The 23,868-nt window shown below is 36.2% G+C and overlaps 1 protein-coding gene and 1 pseudogene across 5 annotated transcripts; both read right to left on the reverse strand.

The window, feature by feature from the left end:
- Nucleotides 1-98: 98 nt before the first annotated feature.
- LOC132037496 (omega-amidase, chloroplastic-like) lies at nt 99-7,646 on the reverse strand. 5 transcript variants are annotated; one of them, XM_059428031.1, is made up of 9 exons: nt 7,021-7,645; nt 6,008-6,124; nt 5,123-5,347; nt 4,569-4,662; nt 4,038-4,112; nt 3,507-3,585; nt 2,453-2,468; nt 568-648; nt 99-242 (listed from the first exon to the last, which is right to left on the reverse strand). In XM_059428031.1, exons 1-9 carry the CDS (start codon nt 7,252-7,254, stop codon nt 156-158), a joined length of 1,008 nt encoding a protein of 335 aa, XP_059284014.1. In that variant the 5' UTR covers nt 7,255-7,645; the 3' UTR covers nt 99-155. The 5 variants fall into 5 exon arrangements, 2 of the variants coding, with proteins under 2 accessions (XP_059284014.1, XP_059284015.1); XM_059428032.1 differs by having other exon boundaries at nt 169-242; nt 545-648; nt 7,021-7,646; XR_009409903.1 differs by having other exon boundaries at nt 183-242; nt 2,382-2,468; nt 7,021-7,646.
- Nucleotides 7,647-7,892: 246 nt separating this feature from the next.
- LOC132036426 (F-box/kelch-repeat protein SKIP11-like) lies at nt 7,893-10,767 on the reverse strand (annotated as a pseudogene).
- Nucleotides 10,768-23,868: the final 13,101 nt, after the last annotated feature.

The following is a 23,868-nucleotide window of genomic DNA, read 5'->3' on the forward strand; positions in this document are numbered from 1 at the left end:
GACTGTGAGAGGGTTCCAGCAAATTAACCATCAAAAAATCATTTTTGGATGAAAAATATTGACATAAAATGCAGCAAAGCAATGCACAAACAACTGAACATATACAATGTAAATACATATTCAATCTGAAAGTAATCTGGAGGTACAGAAGGAACTCACCTTCTCTGCTCAATTACTGAATAATCAATCTCTGCTATTAGTGTAGTCTCCTCATGTTCTGTTGTCACGAGCACTTCTCCAAACTGCCAAGATTGAGTTTCTTTAGTTTCCTTTTCTTTTTCCCCCTTTTTTTTTTTTTTTGGGTGGGGAAGGTTGGGGGTTTGTTTTTTTTGGCGGGGGGGGGGGGGGGGGGTTTGAGAGGGATTTGAATCAGTATAAGATATTTAGCGACAGTTAAAGCCACTTTTACAAAACATGAGTGTTTCCAATATAAAATTCTTTTTTCCACCAGTAATCTGCTCGCTAGTAAATGATTTGAGATCTTTGTTGTTTCTTCTTTAGAGAGACATGAGAAAATGTTAACTAGAGGATCTTTGTAACAAACCACGTAAGATGTCAAATACTCACGGGTCCAACAAGAGTGGAGTGTCCCCAAGCTACATAACTAGAACCACTGTCTCTGGCGGGCGAACACGTTGCTACATACAACTGATCGGAATATAGCACAACAAATAAGATCAGATCTTTGGAGTAATAAATACAATCAGCTAACCATGAGATTCAAAAGAAATTGTTCAACTCAGAAATTTTCTAGGGACAGACATAAAAGTGTTACATTTAAATTGATGCTAATAAGAAGCAGAGTCATGCTACTCCCTCCGGTCCAAAATAATTGAGGTTTTAAGTTTGGGCACATAGATTAAGGAATTCACTAACTCCTAAAAATCAAGAGGGGCTTTGACTAAAATACACTTAATCATGATTTTCTTTCTTTTTAGATTGACATAATTATTATGGGGATATGGGAATATGTTAAGGGCGAAAAGAGAACTAAATACTTTCTTGAATTTATGAAACTTCAGCTATTTTGGACCAACTTTTAGAGGTTAAAACCTCAATTATTTTGGACCGGAAGTATAATATAATTTGATTCCTACTATCAACTACAAGCTAAAATTCCCATTTAACTATACATGACAAGAAAGGGAAAAATATAAAGCATTTGGTATCAAAGAAGCACCGATTCTAACAGGGTATGTACAGTATCTTCTATTTTGGACAACTAAGTATTAGGGAAAATAACGCTCTATGACATTTTGGGTAAAGTATTTACCCGAAATGGCCATAATTTTTCTTACATTTTAAGCTTCATCCCATTTAAAAAAAAAACTTATTACCGGATAGCCACCCCCCCTTCCCCCATATCAAACTCTAAGATGCTATTTTTTCCTTCCAAATCTCTTTCTAATGTTGGTGCTTTTTTTAAGGGTAAAGTGTGTATAAAACACAAACACTATGTTACACTTTTAACATTGTATAAACACTGTATAACACTGCATAACACTGTATAAGTGTGTATAAACACCTCTTATACGTTATTATACATTTTTATATAAGGTTTATATATTGTCTACAGTAGGTGTATAAAGTTGTATATTGTTGTATAAAGTTGTACATTGTTGTATAATGCTTGTATATATTTTGCGTCATAATTTGTTGGGTCATAGGTTTGTAATTTAAAAATATGGCTACCCAAATATAATTTTGTGTGCTAAATTGTACATTACTGAAATTTCCCTAAGTATTATTGAAATCATCCATGCAATCCATAGTGGATTACATCTAAGTTGCTTGGACTCGGGTGCGGGTGTCCGATACGGGTGTGGATCTAGAGGTTGGATCCTTCATGATCTAAATTTTAAGATTCAGGGATACGGATCCAGGTATGGATACGGGTGCAGGGATTCGGCTAAAATTATTTCAAATATCTAAAAATAGAGTTGTGAATCCTTAATTATGAGATATTATGTGGAAAACCTGAGGAGAAAATATTGATCAAGAGAAAAATCCTAGAAGGAGATAAAAGAAAAAGGAGTGACATAGAAATTTCTATGTACAAGGTATTCCATTTTCTTCAATTTCACCTTGTCATTTGTTTTGATTACTGAAATCATTGAATCTGTCCGGAATTCCTCCATCGATTTTGGTCAAAGTACCCAAAATCGTTTGACCAGATTAGGTATGGATCCCACACCCATACAAACACCCATGTCGTGTCGACACGGGTGCGGCACCAAAAGTGAAGAGTCCGAGTAACTTAGGATTACATGGACAAGAATTTACAGGATCTGGCCATAACAATCAGAATAATCTTTAACACCAAATAGAGCAGTGCATGCATAAATAAATGTGGAGACGTTTCAAGAAACTTTGCAACTAACACTGTCAAAGACCAATCCTGCAAAAGCAATATGGTAAAAAAATGTGGAGCATACTGGTATCAGTGATGTACCTGGCAATCTGCAGCCCTGCAGGACAAGTAACATAGATGTTACTAGTTATTCTCTATGTGCATGTAAAGTCAAATTATTATACAGACTTCAACAAAACTTGACTGCATATGTAAACGAACGAAAAGGCAAGCAAATAAGTCTTCCTAGGATTTGAAAGATCAGAGTGTGTATTTCAATACATCTAGAAGGAAACAAAGCTTTTTAACGGATCTAGTCCTTCCGTCCTCAATTCAACAAGTTTATCTTGCTCTTATAGAGTTGATTAATTTCCAACTTGAAACCTGAGTGATTAGTTAGTACTTTAAAAGTAAAAATTAAGGAGTGACAAACTATAAAAGAAAAAGCAGACATACAGTTTTTGACATCTCAAAAGTACTGAAGAAACGAAAAAGAGAATTGGAAGAAAAATTAAAATGAAATCAATACATAAACTCATATGGACTTGTTAATCAATATACATACATCAATTTCCACAAAATAACCTATTGCAAGAATCACTATAGCATGTGCAGTAAATGTTCTCCGAAATTAAAAGTCAATATGATAAAGTAGACCACATGGTCACCAACAACCATCAGTAACAATTTGTTGAAAGGCGCAAAGTACACTCTTAATTCACAAGACACCCTTGTTTTCTTCACTGTCGGGGGAATCACGAATAAGTGGTTCATAGGCATGACTCTGTCATTTGATTCAATATCTCTGCACTAAGACATATAAACAAACAAACTATGCAGCGTGTGAAATGACAAATATCCCAGTCTGATTTCATTTGTCAAGAATAGCATCCGGGACTTAGTTATATACACATTTGATTCCTTAACAGAATGCCAGAAACTAAGATGCACCTCAATATGTCAGAGTTCCTTTTATAATTTAAGAAGGCTGAGAAGATAAAAAAGATAGCCTCGATGGTATTTTGTAACATATTATATAAAGGAAAAAAAGCACCCCTAGTAACACTGATAGCGCAGCTTCCAAGAAATCAGCCTTTATCACATGATAGAATAGACTAAAACTTAGTTACGTATGCAGTACTAAATTCATCACTACCTTGCCCGTTGCAACAACTCCCAATGCAGTGGTCCAGTGGTCATGTTAAAGGCGCCAGGATAACAAAGCAGATGAGCACCTAACATGCATGAAAAAACAGTAGGTAATAGAAATCGAGCTCATAATGGCTTGTTAAACCAGACATAAATTAGCCTCTTTACTTCCATTTTGCGAAATCTAGATGAGACACGAATACAATTTTTCTATGTCAAAACTAAATTGTGAGCAGGGTAAACTCCGTTTTATGATGTAGAGAATATGATGAGCCACATATTATGCAGAGTATTTCAACTGTCTTTAACTTGTCAAAGCTTCAATTTCCGATCACAAAAACTGACAATCTTCCAATGTCTCAGAAGTGAAGGATTTTAACTTGGAGGTCGACAAAATTTCAAAAGAAAAGGATAAGGCGGAAAGGGTAGGTCTTCGGGATGAACATTGCATAATACAAAGAATAACTGCCTTTCACAGAGAGAAGATGGGAAAGTTAAATATCTCTAGTAGACAATTAGAGAAATAGATAACTAATACCTCTTGCAGCATAGATAGCCGCTAGTTCTTGGAAGCGAATGTCATAGCATATACCAATACCAATACGGCCAACCTCTGCATATGAAATTCACTAGTTACTTATGATAGCTCTACTGAATCGTCGCAAGTACTTTGGTATAAAATCACAGAACACATTTGCATCAATTAATTTCAGGAAAAAAGAAAAACTTTGGCAATATGCTGTGCATCCTTCCAAGTGAAGAACTGCAACTAACGAGATATCTTCAAAGGCAGCCACCGCCCACCGGTACAATATAATAAAACAGCAGATGCTGGTTCCTTTTATTTTTTTTTTCCTCTTTAATTAAATGCAACAGATGTTGTTACGAGATTGAGACTCACCATCAGACTTGGGGAAAAGTTGCAAGTTTCCTCCTAGGTCAGAATGGCTCAAACTTTTTATTTGAACTAGTCAAACAAGGACATAACCAATTTGTCTCCCCAAATTTTATACAGAAGAATGAATAGGTGATCAATGTACATCTTAAATTAGTCGAAAGCTTGTCTAACCTGTGTCTACAATAGTAGGTCTCGCTCCAGCTGTTAGGGTCCTTGATTCTTTGAAAGTCATCTTCCCTGGAATGTCAATGTCAAAGAGATGTATCTGCAAAAAATTGCTTTCTGACTGAATTAGTTAAACCACTAAGGCTCAAGAATTTTGAACATGAAATTAAATAAATTTATGAGAAATAGTAGATATAGAGCCTGTTTGGATGGGCTTATGCCTATAAGCTGTTTGCAGCTTATAAGCTAAAAAAAATAAGTTGGGGTAGTCTAACTTATTTTTTTTGGCTTATAAGCTGTTTTCAGCTTATAAGCTGCTTTAGATAAGCTAAGTCAAATGGGCCTAATTATTTTTTTGAGCTTATTTTAAGCACAAAATGACTTTCAGCTGGCCAGCCAAACACTCAAAAAAGCTGAAAACAGCTTATAAGTCAACTTATAAGCCAATCCAAACGGGCTCATAATGAACATAATTGGATTGCAAACCCGTGTCATAAATCATTTTTTCTTAGAGTGTTTTTCTTATAACTCTTTCTAAATGAGAAAGAAAATGTGCAGACCTTCCTATGCTTGGCTAAAAGCTTTCCATCTGTGCCAAAGACACAACAACTGTTATATAATTTATCATCACTGCGTTCAGGTATAGAGCCACCAATAATTGTAACTTTTCGACTCCGAGAAACTTCAGATAACATCCTAGTTGAAGGAGACGCATCTCCACCAGCATCAATGTCCTCTGCATATACTGGAAAACTGTCGTTGGAATATGGACCATTCCATATTTCCTGTCATAGCAGGAAGCAATTGTGTAAATTTAGAACTCACTTTGAAACAAGAAGAGAAGAGTAAAAAAGAGATACTAATGGAGGCAAACTATTGAATGTAAACAATAGTGAGACAGAATGAGGACATAGCCATCATGAGTTAGAACAATGTCAAAGAAATATCATAGAACTCTCTCAGTGCACTCAAAATACAAACACCAAGTTGATCTAAAATAACAACCTAACAAATAACAGGACAAACAATTAAGCATGTATACGCCTTCAGCAAGCAAATTAATAATTTAGCTCAGACATGAATTATAGGCCCATTACTTAATGTAAGAAGGACAAGCAACAAGGAAATAGTTAAAGTGGAAAATTTTAATGATGGAGACAGATTCTATTTCTTATGCTTTAATATTTTTTTAATTTGAAACACGTAATACCATAATTTAGTTCACACATGAATTATAGGCCCATTATTCGTGGAATTCTGATACCAAATACTGTAAGTCTCTCATAAACAATGTGCGTCACAGTGAGGAATCTTGCTGGTAAAGAACAGATAAAATGTAGATACCCTATTGGTAAGAAATTTTGTCTCTCCACCTTTCTCGAGTCAGAGAGACGACAACATTGAGCTAGTTCAGCCACCATTTTTAGAAAATAAAAGAAACTTACAGGGAGAAGAATAAGCTGAGCACCCTTGTCTGCAGCATCTTCTATTGACTGCTGAGCATGAGCAATGTTTCTCTCCTTGTAGGTAGTTACAGATAATTGGCAAAGAGCAATCTTGAACTGATGCACAAAATAGCAAACTATGACATCGTAATGAAGCTCTAAAGCACAGAAAAGATAAACACAAAACAAGAAGCTCGTCTCCATAGGAAGTTAACCAATTTTTTCAAGATCGATATAACCTATCGGACAAGAAAGACAGCTACTTGCAGGAACCATAGCGTTATTAGAATGGTAAGGTAAAGTGAAAACGTTAATCAACCTCAAAATTGTTCACAAGCTAATGAAGCTTCTAAAAGGAAAACGAGAGAAAGCAAGTGAGAGTAATACTCAAAAGTGAAAAAGTATGTTTACATATTACACCATTACTCTTTTGGATATAGGCATCACCTTTCTGAACAACGCCTTATCGCTTAAGGTGAAATGGCAGTTCATAAATAGGAAAAATATCACATTTCTTTATGAGTCCTTAAATATCTCCTCCTTTGACTATATAGATATAAGTAAATTTCACATAAAAAATTTCTGATATTTCAACAAAATAAAAAAGTAGTATTTGAAAAAAAGTTGAAAAATTGGAGTTGTTTTTGGACATGAACACAGCTTGGAAAAATATTGAATTTTTGTGAGTGATTTGGAGTGCAAAATGTGAAAACAGGTATTTGGAGTTTTTCGAATTCCGCCTGGAATATTGTAACAATTCTATGTCCAAACATGAAAATTCTGGAAAACAGTGAATTATCCATGGCCAAACGGGCCCTAAATCAGTAATGATCATTTTGTAATACTAAACCAATTCAAACACATAGGTAACACACACTACGAAGACAATAAAATTGGACCAAATTCGTATATAACTTACCAAAACTCACAAATTTTGCAACATGATAAGAATAAAAGAGAAAATTGAATAAATTAATATACACAAATGGTAAGGAAAAATGAGGAAGGGTTACCTTGGTTACAGGTGAAGTAGGCAAAGGAAGTGCTGCAGGAACCCTAGCTTCCTCAGCCTTCAAGACGGAACCACTTTCCATAGTTGCAGAATGCAAAGACTTGGCCAAATTTCTCTTATTGTCCAAATTGCTTGAATTTGAGAGAAATTTGAAAGAGAGAGTGGAGTTGGTACTGTGAAGAAAGCACGTTGAAGAAGAAGAAGGTGGTGGTCTTGTGATCACTATGGCCTTCATTTTTCAGAATCTCCTTAGTTTGCTTGGATGTTAATTATATTTATTTCATTACTCTTTTGGCATTTTAATTAATTTTCCTCCTTGGATTGTTAAACTTGGTTAAATAAATCATATCTCAGTCATTAACAACTGCAATAGTGTAGTTAATTGTCGATAAAACCCCTCCACCCCAATTTAATTTCTATTCTTCAAGAGTATCTTTCCGGTAGTTGAAAGAAAATAGAGCGGAGCAGAAAGAGAGAGACGAGAAGAAGAAGAGAGATAAAGGTATCCGTAAAAGATTATGCCCCAAAGCAAAAGCCATAGCTTACTTTAATGATTTTAGAGAGAATGCCATCCTTGGTTGAAACTTGAAAACCCCAGATCTTCTTCTTCTATCGGAGAAAACACAACACAAATAGCTATCCTTATATTCAACTATTAGCTTCATTTTATGCCAATCTCTTGTAAGGAAGAACGAGTTGAGAGAATCTGAATCGAGCAAGGCATGAAAATGGTGCTTCTTTTAGATTTAGGTACGTAGTCATGTTAGGATAATTCTATTTCGGACCTGCTCTTCATGCCATTGGGCATGACAATTCCATCGGTGTCTTATTCGTTGCTACAGGATCGGATACGGTGCCGTAAACGTCTCTTTGAATAGTAGCTTTCTCTCATTAATCAGGAGCAGAGAGCTTTACAAATATCAGTGACAAAATGGTGATTGAGCATTAGGTTTATTTCTCCTTCTATATGCTTGAATGGGATCTTTTGAACCTAGTCGTCGCCGTTGGATGCATCTGCCAACTATGAATGCCGGTGAATGCTTTGTGTTCTCTAACAATGAGTCTTTGGCAATTGGCACGGAACTGCTTGTGTTAGGAAAAGAGATCTTTTTGCCTGTCATTTAGCATTACAGTTTATTGACAAACACATGGTCATCCGGAATGCGGATGTATACACTAAGATTTTTATTTGGCTGCCAACCTTGGGGAGGTTGCCATTCTAGCTGGTGGTTGTGATTCACTAGGAAATATACTCAACTTAGCTAAACTTTATAATTCAGTGGCAGGAACATGGAAGAGTTTACCGGGCATGAACAAGCCACGTAAGATGAATTCTAGGGTATTCATGGATGGGAAGTTTTATGTGATCGTAGGTATTGGAGGAGCTGAATCAAAGTGATTGACTTCTAGGGAGGAGTATGATATGAAAACAAGAACATGGACCGAAATCCCAAACATGTCTCCTGTGCGAGCTAATGCAGATAAGAATAATGCACATGCTATATCTGGAGTACCTCCCTTGGTGACTGTTGTGAATAATGAATTGTATATAATTATTACACCACAATCAGCAACATGTAATTCATTATTTACAACAGCCACCAAGGGAGGTACTCCATAAATAGCATGTGCATTATTCCTATCTGCATTAGTTCGCACAGGAGACATGTTTGGGATTTCAGTCCATGTTCTTGTTTTCATATCATACTCCTCCCACAAGTCAACCACTTTGATTGACTCCTCCAATACTACGATCACATAAAACTTCCCATCCACGAATACTAGAATACATCTTACGTGGCTTGTTCATGCCTCAGTAAACTCTTCCATGTTCTGCATCGAATTATAAAGTTTAGGCTGAGTTGGTATATTTCCTGCTGAATCACAATCACCAAATTTTGTAATGGCAAACCTCCCCATACATTTGTAAAAATAAAAATCTTAGTGTATACATCCGCATTCCGGATGACCATGTGTTTGTCAATAAACTGTAATGCTAAATGACAGACAAAAAGATCTCTTTTCCTAACACAAGCAGTTTCGTGTCAACTGCCAAAGACTCACTGTTAGAGAACACAAAGCATTCACCGACATTCATAGTTGGCAGATGCATCCAACAACGACGACTAGGGTCAAAAGTATCCCATTCAAACATATGGAAGGAGAAATAAACCAATGCTCAATCACCATTTTGTCGCTAATATCTGTAAAGCTCTCCGCTCCTGATTAATAAGCGAAAGTTACGATTCAAAGATGCTATGGCACCGTAATCCGACCTAGAGCAATGAATAAGACGACTGTTGGAATTGTCTTGCCCAATGGCATGAATAAGAGGGTCTAAAATAGAATTATCCCCGGCATGACGCAGATCCAAACCCAAAAGAAGCACCATTCCTGCGGCCTTGCTCTGATCTGGATTCTCAGCCCTGCTCTTCCTCACAAGAGGATTACATAAAATGAAGAGATAAGCTGATTAGAATATAAGGGTAGTAATTTATGTTGTGTTTTCTTCGGTAGAAGAAGAAGATCCGGGGTTTTCAAGTTTCAACCAAGGATGACATTCTCTAAAATCATCAAAGTAAGCTATGGCTTCTGCTTTGGGGCATAATATTTTAGGGATACCTTTATCTCTCTTCTTCTTCTTCTTCTTCTTCTTCTTCTTCTTCTTCTTCTTCTTCTTATCTCTCTCTTTTTGTTCCACTCTATTTTCTTTCATCTACTTGACAGATACTCTTGAAGAATAGAAATTAAATTAGGGTGAAGGGGTTTTATCGACAATCAACTACACTATTACAGCTGTTAATGACTGAGATATGATTTTATTTAACCAAGTTTAACAATCCAAGGAGGAAAGTTAATTAAATGCAAAAAGAGTAATGAATGTAATATAATTAACATCCAAGTAATCTAGGCGATCTGACAATGTCTCAGTTCACACTTTGTACTCTCTCTACTTTTTCGGATGGCTTAAGTCATCCACAACCCCTTAAACTTGTTTACGGAGTTCACTTAGATGCCTCAATCCAGCCTTACCTATTGAACACCTTAACTGTTCCTATTAGGCACTTTTTTGACAATTTGCTAAAACTATGAAATGTTTGTAGTGCACTCGGTACTGACATGGCATGGTGACAAATTAAAAAAGGAAACGAAGCATTTAATCCAAATAACAAATAAAAAAATAATTGTAAGGGAATTAAAAAAAATTAAGCCCAAAGAAAAAAATATTTTTGAAACCCCACCTACCCTACCGCCCCCTCCTTTCTTCTCGCCCAACAAATCCTAACCATGCCAGCCACCGGCCGCCGTCCTCCAAATTCCTCCTTTTTTCTCTTTTTTTTTTTTCAATTTTTTTAGATCTGATTATGTTTTTTGGTTTCCGATGGTAGATTTTCTTCCCCAACAGACATATCAGCCACCGATTGCCGCCGCTGTCATCGTGCCCCACCACCACTACCGACATCCTCTAAATCTTAATCTTTAGATTTTTTTTTCAGATCTATATTTTGTGGCATAGATCTGCATTTTTCTGGCAGAAGAGGGGGAGGGGAGAAAGAAAGTTGTGTCATTTTTTAATTTTTCTGTGAGCAAGATAGCAATAGTGGTGAATGTTAGATTTAATGAAAAGGAGAAGAAAATGATGGTGGTGATTCAGATATTAAAATGATGAAGAAAATGGATATGGTAGAGGTGATGGCGACGACGGCGGCAGTGAGTTGGTGGTGTATGATTGAGGAAGGGGTGACAACGAAAAATAAAGAATAAAGAGCATTTTATAAGAGAAATTGGCCAAATAAATGCCTCTCACACGCGTGTTATAAGTGTATTGCACACATAATGCCATGTCATCAAAAAAAAAAAATCTAATAGGAGCGATTTTAAACAAAAGAGAGGTGTTAAATATGTATAAGGCTAGGTTGAGGTGTCTAAGTGGATTCTGTGGACAACTTTAAGGGGCCGTGGATGACTTAAGACTTTTCGGATACATACTCATTTACCCTTGATTTTGACCTTGGTCAAACTTTCTCATTTTCTTAATTTAAGAACTTCCAATTTCTTTAAAACTGATCTGAAACTCACGATTGCCTCACCCATGCCAAGATGAAACTACGTAATGGGTATTTTGGGAAAGACCAGTCCAAAAGCTCAAAACGACCAAAAGGATCATTACATAAAAAGATTTTCGATTACACTGTATAATGATGCAAGTAGAGAAATAAAGTGAGGAATGGCGCTGATTTTTTGAGCAAACTGGTTAATGTTGGGCTACAGTGAATGAAATTCCTTTTTGGGTCACGACTGGTGAACACTATTTTGTCAGACAAAGACAATTGTGTAAGAAGCCCAAAGAAAAATATAGATTCAACTCCTTCATAAATGGGCTAGAGCCCAAATCCAAAACATTAAGTTCGAATTTAAAGTGATCTTTTTTCTTATATTAGTGCTATGCCCTTAGGGGTTGTTTAGTAAGGTGTATTAGGTAGAATAATACTGGTACTAAAATTGTAGTGTAATGTTTGATTGCAAATTTAAGTCAGGTAGACAAAATAATACAGACAAAATAATACAGTCAAAGCTCTCTATAGTCGTTTGTCCGATATATTTTGAAATAATATCTCAGATGGTCACTCAACTGTGGGTGTTTTACTCAGAAAGTCACTCAACTTTGTTTTCTAACGAAAAAATCACGCAACTATAATATTTCGCTTAGAAAGTCACTCAACTTTGTTTTCTAACCACAAAGTCACTCAAGTATTGGTGTTTCACCTACAAAGTCACTCAACCTATTTAAGTGATTTTTTAATTACATTTTGTTGATGTTTGTTTAAAGCCAAAATTGTAAGAAATAAACAAGTACCCATTTTAACCATTTTATTGATCCGCTCACTTGACTCGACCCAAAGCCTATACCTTAACAGTTTGCTTTACTATGCACCATGCATTGCTATATTGTACTTTTTAAGATGAGTTTCAGTTTTTATTATGTTGTTGATTTAAAAAAAAAATATATTAAATTTAAAATCTTTATAAAATTGGTTACACTTTGGGTCACAAAATAGTCTAGCATATGTTATCTTATAAATGTAGCATATGCAAATTTAATTCTACAACAACAAGTAAGATCATAGATTAAAAACTGATTGAAAGTTAAGTGTTACAAACTTCAAGTGACAACCTCAAATTAGCAAAATAGTAGATGTTCCCTTTCTATGTCACTTTGAGTAAGTCTAGCATCTGTTATTTTATAAATGTAGCATATGAAAATATAATTCTACAACAATAAGTAAAATCGTAGATTAAAAATTGAGTGAAAGTTAAGTGTTACAAACTTCAAGTGACAACCTCAAATTAGCAAAATAGTAGATGTTCCATTTCGACGTCACTTGAGTAATTGATTTCAGTATCTTCGTTTTTGTGGGTCAGATTAAGAGGGGGTGGGGGGTCAATAAAATGGTTAAAATGGGTACTTGTTTATACCTTATAATTTTGTCTTTAAACAAAAATTAGCAAAATGTAAACAAAAAATTACTTAAACAGTGGAGTGACTTTGTGGTTAGAAAAAGTGGAGACAAGGTTTTGTTGTTTTTCAAATTCCAAACACAACATCAAATTGTTTTTGAAATTTTTATGGCCAAACACTAGTTATTGAAAAAAGTGAAAAAAATTTCCGAAAAAAGTGAACAATTCTCCTAGCCAAACGGGTAAATTAATCAGAATATATGTTGGCTTTTAAAGTGATTTTTCCTTCCCTCTCTACCTACTTTTTCTATAATCACCCGAGTCCACCTAAACCATAACTCACGTGTTGAGATTTATTTTTGGCCAATGCATTGAATATAGGGGAAAGAACGTCGCTGCTCCTTGAAAGCAAAATAATTACCCGCACATACGCCTCTCACTTTCATGCCCCTAAAATTATTTACTCGAAATGCCCCCAAAATTATAATACCAACATGGTATGTAAATATAGAGAAGATACATCATTTCCCCCCTAATCTTGGCCGCACAACTCACTTTAGCAACTAAACTTAACCTGTAATTATATACCCCCTAAAGAACATAAGTTTCAATTATTTTCAACCTCAAGTTGCCCAGACCTATGCGCGTATGAAACAATCACTGATGAGGGCATTAACTGATTTTTTTAACGATTAATTTTTTTAATAGAAAAACAATTTTTAAATGGGGGTAATGATTATATTACCGTTCCCCGTTAAATCCCCACCCGACCCATCTCTTTTAAGAACCCTAAATTCATTATTCTTCCTCACACCTTCAATCAGCCCCAATTTTTCCTCCATTCATGAAATTTCTTCTTCCTCACACCTCCGATCAACCCAAATTGCTCCTTCATATATGTATTCTTCCTTGTCTTCTCCATTGAAGCCGTCTCTTTCTCCACCAAATTTCTGTCCATAACTCCACTCTCTTCAAATTCGATAATTTTGTGGGTTCATAAATGTCTCAAGGAAGCTGTTCATCTCATGTAAAATGTAATTATGGCACCATTTCTAAACACCTCACTTCATCGACTCACAATAATCCTAGACGAAAATTCTACAAATGTTCGAGGCCTAAGGTTAGATTTTGTGTTTCACAATTTTCATTCAAAGTTTATTGTTACTTACATTTACACTATTAGCATTGTAATGTTACAAGAGCTTGCATATTTTTTCGATAGGGCAATTCATGTGGAATTTAGGAATGGGAAGATGAATTGTTCCCTGAAACTCATTGGAATAATATTCAAAATTTAATGTCGTCGTTAGATGCGGTCAAGATCGAAAGGGACAAATTGAATGAAGAGATAATTGTCATTGAGGCAAGACATCTACTTGAAGTGAACAAAATGAAGGATGATTTAATCACCTTGGAGAGTAAATACCAATTTGAAGTTAAAAAAGTTGTAAACTTGGAGGAGAAACTTGCAAATACAAGGATGTTGCTTTTGATTTCATGAGGAATATTTATTGGCTTTCTGGTTGTGTCCTTAATCAACTGAATTTATGTTGTTGTATGTTGTAATCGTGTAGTAGGTAAATTAAGAACTTTATGCTCTTCTTGTAATCTAAGTATCATGGAAGTTGAGTAGTTGAAGTATTTTGTTGTTATGGTGTAATCTAGACATCATTGATGATGGTTATATGAACTTTGTTATGGTGTAATATAAGTGTCACTGTGTTTGTTATTCTGTATTTTGATATGGTGTAGTGTGTTTTGATGAATGTTTTTGCACCACAAACTAGCAAAGTTTGACTGCATTTTATGTGTCTTAGATCAGTGTATTTTGCACCACAAATTGTAAAGGTAACATTGGTTAGAAAGTGCAAAAAAGTTTTCTACACCACAAGACTGCATTGTCACAAAACGAGAAAATATACAACAAATCAGTGCTGTCACAGCTGCTTAATATTGCAAAATTTAATTTTCAATACAAGGCAAAATTATAGTCACAGCTGCAGAATTGATATAGACTAAAATAAGCAGACACAGTTGCATAATTGTTTCACAAAAATGTACATCATCTAGTAGACACAGCTGCATAATTGTTCCACAAAAACAACATCAAATTTTGCAGTCACTGCTGCATAACATTCAGTATCAAATACATATACATAAACAACTAAACTATTTCAACTTCATTTTTTCATTTTATTTCTGGGCAGCTGATGAACTTGTTTGGCTTAAATGATTTAACTCAGCAGCTTTGGCCTTTGTTCTCATTCTCTTTTGTCCTCTCATCTCTTGAAGACCTTGTTGTGTTATAGCTGGACTTCTTTTCCATTTCGAAATTCCCTCCTGTCTTGGTTTGTGATGGCCAAGACTACCGACTACTCGGTAAATTCATAGGCATGGTTGAAGACTGATTTGGCATTCCAGGTTGCATTAAAAAAATAGAACTCCCTTAGGCTTGATTGTTTGCATTAAAAATCAGAAAATGGTTAAAGAGGATGCAAACTTACATTGATAATTTTGAAACCACTTTGGGTTTGAAGCACTCCCATTCCAATAACTCTTGGCCTCTTAAAGGGTGCCCCTCTTCTAGTAACTGATGCACTTGCATCAGAAGCCTAAGTCACATTTAAGTTGTCAACACTTAAAATTGTAAAATTGATTAAGAGGTAATTTAACAAGCTAAGTAATACCCGTGATGTAGAACATTTTCCTCTTGCCCTTCCAGTTTCAAATGTTCTAGCAGCCATAGCCTAATTCAAATTTAAATAGTTAGTCCCAATGTAAGACTCTAAAATTTAATCAAGTAGTAAATAACAAGGAAAGTTATTACCTGTTTGTAGAACCTCTTGATCTTCCCCTTCCTCTACTTGGTTGAGAATCACTTGGTACTGTAGAAGAACCAACACTTGACCTTGTTGAACTGGTAGTTGTCCCTCCCCCCCTTCCCCTTCCTTTGGCTCTCACAGATTGTGGATTCATAGGACAACCCTTCTTATTGTGACCCTTTGCATGGCACAAGTTGCAGGTCATCTCAACACCTCTTTTTTACAGCTTCCCTGTCTTGTTTTCTGTTTGCTCCTTTCTTCTACACTTCATTAGTCTACCTGGCAGCTTTTTAATCTTAGGTGGGAGGATAGGAGGGTTGGTTGACTTTGGCCACATTTCCATATTAATAACAAGTTGAATGAATGAGTTGTAGGTTTTGAAGTAAGTCTCCTTAGTGTACCAATGTGCAGCATAGTGAATAGGTTCCAATTTTCTGAAATGAAGTGCAGTTATGACATGACAACAGGGAATACCTTTCAACATCTAAGATCTACAAGTGCAAGTCTTGGTGTTCAGATTTACTATGAATGTATTACCCCAGTTGTCCTTGACCTCAAAACCATATTCACCATTCCATTCAAGAGTACAATTCATTGACTTTGATGTGTTGTCTTGCAATACCTTCAAAGCCATTGGGCTGATATCTGTTATCCAAGTCTCAGAAAACTCCCTTAGTTGTCCTATCCTTCTCATCATTTTGACTCTAATTTCCTCAAGCATTGTGATAATGGTCTCGTGCCTTGGCCTCAAAATCCAGGAATTGAAACTTTCAGCCATGTTGTTGTCAACACTGTCACAACAGCCGAAGTATTTAAAGTAGACCTTGAACTACCTATCTATGTTGTAATATAACAAATCTCCATTTATTCCATCACGTAACTTCTCCATATGATCTACATTTTTTTGCAACTCTTGCTCATATGTGGACTTAGCACATCTCCAGAAGCAGTTTCTAATCTCTATGCCTTTCTATGTCTTGGAAAAATTTGCAAGCACATCTCTTGCACACATTCTTTGTTCTGCATTTGGCAACAGATCCTTAATGGCTACGTCCAGACCCTACAACAACATGTAAAACATATTAGGTGACTGTAGGGCAACATAAGTTAAAGAGAATGAAAAAATTTAGAAATGAATAACAAAGAATACATTATCTTTTGCATATCTGAAAGAGTTGTCAAACCAGTCCCGTCTCCAAGCTCAAGATCATGCCTTATAATGTTAAAAAACCATCTCCAAGTAAAAGTATTCTCAACTTCAACCACTACCCAGGCTAGTGGTAGCATCTGGTTGTTCCCATCCTTACAAACAACCACAAGTAATTGGCCTTTACTAACACCTTTTAAAAAACAGCCATCCAACCCAATTGCTCTCCTTCAACTAGCCTTGAATGCCTTCTTCATGGCACAAAAACATATATAAAAGAAGTGAAACATTTTAATTCCACCTTCAAAAGTTTCTTCGCTCAGCCTAACCATACATGTCCTACCTAGATTAGTCCTTAAAAGCTCATTCCTATAATCCAAAATTCTTTTGAACTCCTCCACATGGTCACCCATGATGTTGCAAAACAATGCTTCTAGCTTTCCTTGCCACAATACTACCAATATACACCTCCAAATTCTTTTCTACCAAATTTTGGAGCTCAAAAATTCTAATGCCAGGTTCAGAAATAATTCTATCCTTGTACCTTTCTGAAATATAGTTGAAATTTACCAATTTATTCTTTGTTGTGCCATTGCTCTTGTGAGTAGGATTACAATTCTTCACAACAAAATCCTTTGTTCTAGAGTCATAACTGCCAAACAATAACCATGGACAACCAGTAGTGCACTTTGCCCTCACCCTAGTTGGTTCATTGACATAATTATCCAACACTACATGTTCTTGAACTGCATACCTAGTAATTGCCTTCCTAAACTGTTTAACACTTTCAAATGCAAGGCCAGTCTCCCAAACTATTTCTTTACAATTAGGATAAAAAATAACTCTATTTCTATTTCATTTTGCTCTCCTTATCTTTTTGGTAGGCTTTTCATCATCAGCTTCATCTTCATCATCAGCTTCATCTTCAGTCTCTATTTCAAAGCTAATAGGTTCATCTGTGTCATAAAATAGCTCATCCTCACCTAATTTTCCTTCAAAGGTACTTTTACTCCTAGATAAATACTCATCATGTTCCATATCTACACTCTTTGGCCCTAAATCTATCCCTTCGGATCTCTTAGCCTTTTCTTTCTTCTTCTTTAATTTTGCAGCCACCTTTTTTTCCTTAGATTCCTATCCTCCTTATGAACATCACTATAAAAGTCTTCTTCTTCTTCTTCACCTTCCTCTACCACTACATTGTCAGACTTCTCAGATTCACTCTCAGTTTCCCAATCCGAATCATCATCATTATTAGCTGCTAAAGTAGTAGTAGCTGCAGCAGCAGCTGAAGTCCCACCCAAGTGTTCCTCAACACCAGCAGCCTTCATTACGCCCAAATGTTTGACTACCCTCACCTACCCCAACCCCCTCATTTAAACCTTTACATGTGGGGTTATAATTGTTACGGTTCGCATTTCGCGGGTGTGGTTAGTACCTGGAAAGCTACTACGAGTTTGTTGGCGCTCTTTTGGACTTTATTTTGAAAAAGAGTCGCCACCTAATTTTTAGGAAATTAGGAAAAATAGTGGTGAAGGGTTTATTCAAATACAGTGAAAAATATCCAGAGTTCTAGGTAAGGGTTCTGATGATCTCCTGGGGAAGGGGTTATGCACCCTAGTATTAAGGATCTGTACTAGACGGTTGACCTTCGAATTTCGGTATGTGATTATCTGTTTAAATTGCTTATTTAGTGTTTATTTTCCGCCTTATAAAATATAGTAATTGGGTTGCATATCACTTAATTAAAAAAAGATTTGAATATATTCCCTTTATATATAGGGTAGTTTAGGTTGGATTTATAATATCCGGGTAAGAATAGGTTCCTTTATATAAGGATAAGATATTTAGTTTATAAAAGAAGTAAAAAAGTTTTGGTTTAAAAATGTAAGTGTATTTATTATCCCTTTAAATCACACACCTTGTCTAAGGTGCATCCGTATAGTACGTTAGAACGTCTTGTCCTAAATTCTCATATTTACGAACGTATTTCATTTATTTAAATGAGTCTTATTTTATAAAAATGGCTTGCTTTTATTATCACCAGAATGGTTTTGGCCTCAAATGGGCTTGAGCCCAAAACATCTCATACTTTGCAAAGAATGTGTTTTTGTGGGCTTCTGGCCCAAAACCCTTTGTTTTTCCCTTTGTTGGGCTTGGCCCCAAAAGCCATTTTTGTTTCTCTTTGTTTTACAACCGGACAGGGCTTTCAGTCCAATACCTTTTTTTATTTTTTCAGTTCAAAATTAAGTGGGCTTTAGGCCCAAAAAAAAAAAAATCCTTTTTGATTTTCTGATGGGTTTCAACCCCAATATCTTTTGTCGTTGGGGCTTGGCCCAAAATTACTTGATTTTAACTTAATTCTTTGTCCAAAACTTGTTTTCAGTTTTGTAAAAAACGTGGTCTATTGTTTTCGATCCTTGAAAACCTTTTAATATTGCTTATTAACTTGTGTCACAAATCATTTTATTTTTTATTTTTTCGAACCTTGAAAACGTTATACTTAAATTGGGTTTTTGAAATTCGTTTGGGGACCTAAAGTCAACTAAACGGCATAAGTACCGTTGTCCTAAGATGTCTAGTTCAGACAATAAGGATTCCAATAAATAAGTATTCTTTTTTACAAGTATATGAATACAACAGTAAAAAATGAAACAATACGAGTAAAGATGAGGAGCAGTATAGGGGTGTACCAAACATCTAGTTGGCCATTTTCACCCATGGCTGGGCCTTCAATGTATTCCTTCGTCACAGCTCCTATTTCCCTTGGCCCAGACACTTGTATTATTGAAAGAAGTGGTCGGCCCAACAGACTTGGCTTGACTCGGCCTAAGTGGCCATGCTGTGGAAAGGAGAAAACAAAAGGGGAAACCGGTTAGAAATTATACTACTGAACTTATCACTATTATATACACATAATTTACAAACAACATAAATAGGAAAACATATATATATATGGGCACAACTTATAATTATTGGGCCTGAAAAGCCCAAGGTTGAACTTAAAGGAGGCCTGCCCGAGCCCCATTTGATTCTCATATTTTTAGACTATGTATGACTTGTGGGTTGCTTCTATGCTAGACCGAAATGGGTCAGGCCCAGACTCTGCCAATTCTAAGTTTCAACCAAATGTTCAAGCCTATGGGCCTTCTAGTCCTCAAAATAATTGATACACACCCCATACATATATGTCCAAACACCTGATATATGCCCATGATATACCAATGATATACACATATACACATATGATGTGTATATCAAGTGTATATCTTATGCATATCCCTTCTTTCTTATCATATCCTTATGTATATTTTATGTATACCTAGCTTTTAAACTTAAAACTTGAGCCTATGATTCAACTAACCACCTAACTATCTTTCCAATTTCAAAGCAGTGTTTAACTTAGACTAAGGCCAGTACTTGAGCTCAAATTGTACAAACACACACTGGCCAAACTGGTTCAAAACGACTTCATACATGATTTCAACCAATTAGCAGTTCTCATGGCAGTTGATCAAGACCAAACAATACATCTGTGGCTCATGAAATTTAAGCAATACCAGAACATACTAAGGTTTATAAGAAGAAAAGGGTCAAGCATTTTTCAACTATGGTCACAGGGAAATTTTGAAAAAGAAAAAAAAACCAAAGAACCAAACATCATATAGCATAACCTCTTCCTATTTTGAGCGGACAGAGGTGAGTGAGAAGAAGTAGGACTTGAACAAACTCAAATAGACAGCAACAGCACAAAGGGAAACATTTGCACCTCAAGTTTTTCAACCAAGATAGGCAATGAAACATATAAACAAAGACATAGTGTCTTGCCATACATAGTTTAAGAAAAGTAAAACTAGCATTCTGTTGTCAAGTGCAATAGAAGAAAAGCCAAAGTGGAACTCTGAACAAGCTCTTCTAGTTCCAAATTTTTTAGAACTCCATGAGAAGACTATATCTTTCTGTCTAAACAGCCTATCAGATTGGCAACCAGTTCCCTTTCTATTTTTAAAGAAGAGTTAACAACTACACATAGACAGACTTACCTTCCAACTTTTAAACCTGCTTAAGCAAGACAATTATGGTTTTACCTTTTATCCCTTAGTCTAATGATAGGATTGTAAGGACAAATGCATTTACATGGACAACACACACCCAATAGACTTATGGAGTATGACATGACACCTTTTATTTGGAGAAAGGTACTATGAACTAAGTTGGACTTGTTTCTTCCCAGTCCTCTCGCCAAATTGCCTTTAAAAGGCTCTTTCATTGTCAAGTGGTTTTTGGTTTACCTATGAATACTTGTGACTATGCAAATACTATCATTGAACAAGCCCCCTGTTTAAGACTTAACTAACAGTGCCACTGGTTAATATTCAAGTTATTTCAGCCTAGAGTTGTCACGACCCAACCCGTCATGACTGGAACCCAACTAAATCCTAGTGGGCCAACCAATACACAAGATCTCTATTCATTCAAGTCTGGTTTTATATTAAACAGGTCAACAATTATACTCATTCACGCATCAAATAAACTGAATACTAAAACAAGTGCGGAAGTCTAACTATTACAAATTCCCCAAAATCCGAAATTCATCGTACATGACTCTAAGCCAAAACATGTCTAAGAACTGAAATCTGCCTAATAAATATCCATAATGTCCAGAATAAGAAAAGACATCATAAGTAGAGGATCATCGGGCAACCTGGCATGAGAAGAAGCTCACCCCTAAATCTGTCAGCAATTATCCTCCACGCTAGATGTGAGGATGAGTAGCGGTCTCTATATCAAAATCTGCACTCAAAGAATGTAGCAAGGTAGTATCAGTACAAACACTATGTACCGGTAAGCATCATAGGCCGACTAAGATTAGTATCATGCATATCGTATGAAACCAATAAAATAAACAAGGCAGTCAATCATACACGAATATCAATACATCACAACAAGTCAACCACGGGCTATCACAACAAATCGCCAAATTGCCAAGAATCACAGACGCGTCAAACACAACGGAGAATAATTTACCACTATAACCCCACTCGCTGTACACATATGCTATCTGATGTCATAGCTCAGTAGTCATGACCTGCAGGGGACCCATGGTGTCCATGTACCACTCGTTTCGAAACACTCCTCGGACCCGAGCACAACCTCCGCTCCGGAACTAACCTCGGATGCGGGATATAACAGTAAAGCTTTCGTTTCCAGAACTAACCTCGGACCACGAGCCCATAAGCTAGGCCACATATGTGCCTTGTCATACCTTTTACAGAACAGTGTTTCTTACCTTCTCAATAACCATATTCACCTCATCATTTCATGTCACAATACCCTCGAGAAGACTATATTAACTTCTCCTCACAATACAACCACTGGGGATTAAATCACACAGGAATAATGGCATGAAGCCTCACAAAATTCAATCACAACACATAGGAGCTCAACCATACAATATCTTGTAATGAATACTAGACATGCTTTCTCCTAATGAAATCACAAACATACATTCAACTAACCAAAGTCTAACTCAAGTAAGCCGTAACCTACCTCAAAGCAGAGTTGGAACAATGCAAGTCACTCTGCTATTAGCCTTTCCTTTCCTCAACGCCTCAGAACGCTCACAGTCTAGAAATAGAAGGCTTAATGAGTCATAATACTCAATCACAAGTTCCAACGCCAGAATACCCTTCCTTTACCCCATCCCAAAGGGTGGATGATTTTCTAGGTGATAAACAACCTATCTAGACCCTTAGTAATCATTACTCATCACTTTATAACAACATTCTATCAATATTTCCATTACTAGCAGTTTTCTATGGCAAGACACCATTTTTATAGAATCCTAGGTCTCCAATCACTTAGTTTATGTCTCTAAATGTTCAATTTATGATCAAGAACAACTAGCCAATGCATTTAGATGATAACTAAGTGATAATAATCATAACCTATCAGGTTTAGAAGTTTCATTAATATTCTAGGGTTTCTAATTCAATTTCACCATTAAAGAACCATGAGGATGATTATAATGATAAAGGGGAAAGGAATGATAGAATGAAAGCAATGGAACTTACCTCACAAGATTGTCTTGCCCTAGCTTGAAAAATCTCTCTAAGTGTTTGTTGGGAAGTGTGTTGGGGTATTATGAATGAGAAAATAAAACTAAGGCATTTAAAACCCGAATTCTGCCTCCCGTCGACCGCTGCGGCGGTCACTACGTCGCTGCAGTGGTCCCGCTATAGCGGTCCCCAACTTTCTCGTTTGATCGCTATGGCGATCAGTTCACCGCTATAGCGGTACCGCCATAGCGGTCCACCTTCCGCCACAGCGGCCACCAAAGAAATGGTTGGCAGCTGGAAGCGATCGAGGCAGCGCTATAGCGGTACCGCCGCAGCGGTCCAATTTGGGCAGTGAGGTCGGTTCTGTCCAATTTTTTCCCCTATCACCCCACATTTCATCTAAGGCCTTAAAACACAATACGAAACATGCATACATACAAAAAGACGCCCCAAGAATCCACCCTGCTTCGGAATTCCCAATGGAGTCCTAAATTTTCATAACGACTGGAAGGGTCGTGATAAGAGTTCTAATTATGATATGACTTTTAATCCTTTTTTGCTAATGACAAAGTTCCAAAACAAACCTGTACATCTCATTCTGGGCCTGATTTGACACAACAGAATAAAACAAGACCAGATACATCATATTTAAACTTCAAAGAAAGCCAAACAATCCTGTTTTTATGCCTATTTCTAGTCATAATGACTTGTTTGTCTAAAACTATAGTCATGACATTCCAAAGATATGATATAAAGCAAGTTGTGTAAAAGAAAGACATAAACAATTTCAAACTAACTTTCCCTCCTCTCTTACCCTTTTTATCTTTTTTAGAACTAGTAAATTAGCTTTAGGGGAGCAATGAAGACCATATGGCAAATTCCATATCAAACTGACAAAACACCTCTGTTTGAAATTACCAAACTACATACTTGATAGGGAGTGGTATTGTTAATTCATTTTTTCTAGTTTATAAGTTAGCAAGACTATTTGACACACAAATAGCAATTATAGCCATCTCACCATTTCCAGTTTTTAAAGCTTATACTAAATCTTTAATAGCTTCAAATTCCCGTCATTTGAGCTGGTCAATCACAAGGACTAGCGTAACAAATCTTTACTTGGCTTACACGTGGAGATTCAGACGCAATACAAAAATGGACAAGCACACCAGTGATCCAAATGATTAACCGACAAACCAAGCATCATCAAACACGTCTTTAGCTGTGGTCACTATATTTTTTAATATTAGACATGACTTTGAAAAAATGATACAAAGACAGCCTATATGTGGCAGGGTTCAGACATGTTCATATCAAGCTTCAACTGGCTCAGTTGACATTTTTAATTAAAGGATTTGCAC

Source organism: Lycium ferocissimum, chromosome 11, assembly GCF_029784015.1.
Source record: "Lycium ferocissimum isolate CSIRO_LF1 chromosome 11, AGI_CSIRO_Lferr_CH_V1, whole genome shotgun sequence".
Taxonomy (NCBI): domain Eukaryota; kingdom Viridiplantae; phylum Streptophyta; class Magnoliopsida; order Solanales; family Solanaceae; genus Lycium; species Lycium ferocissimum.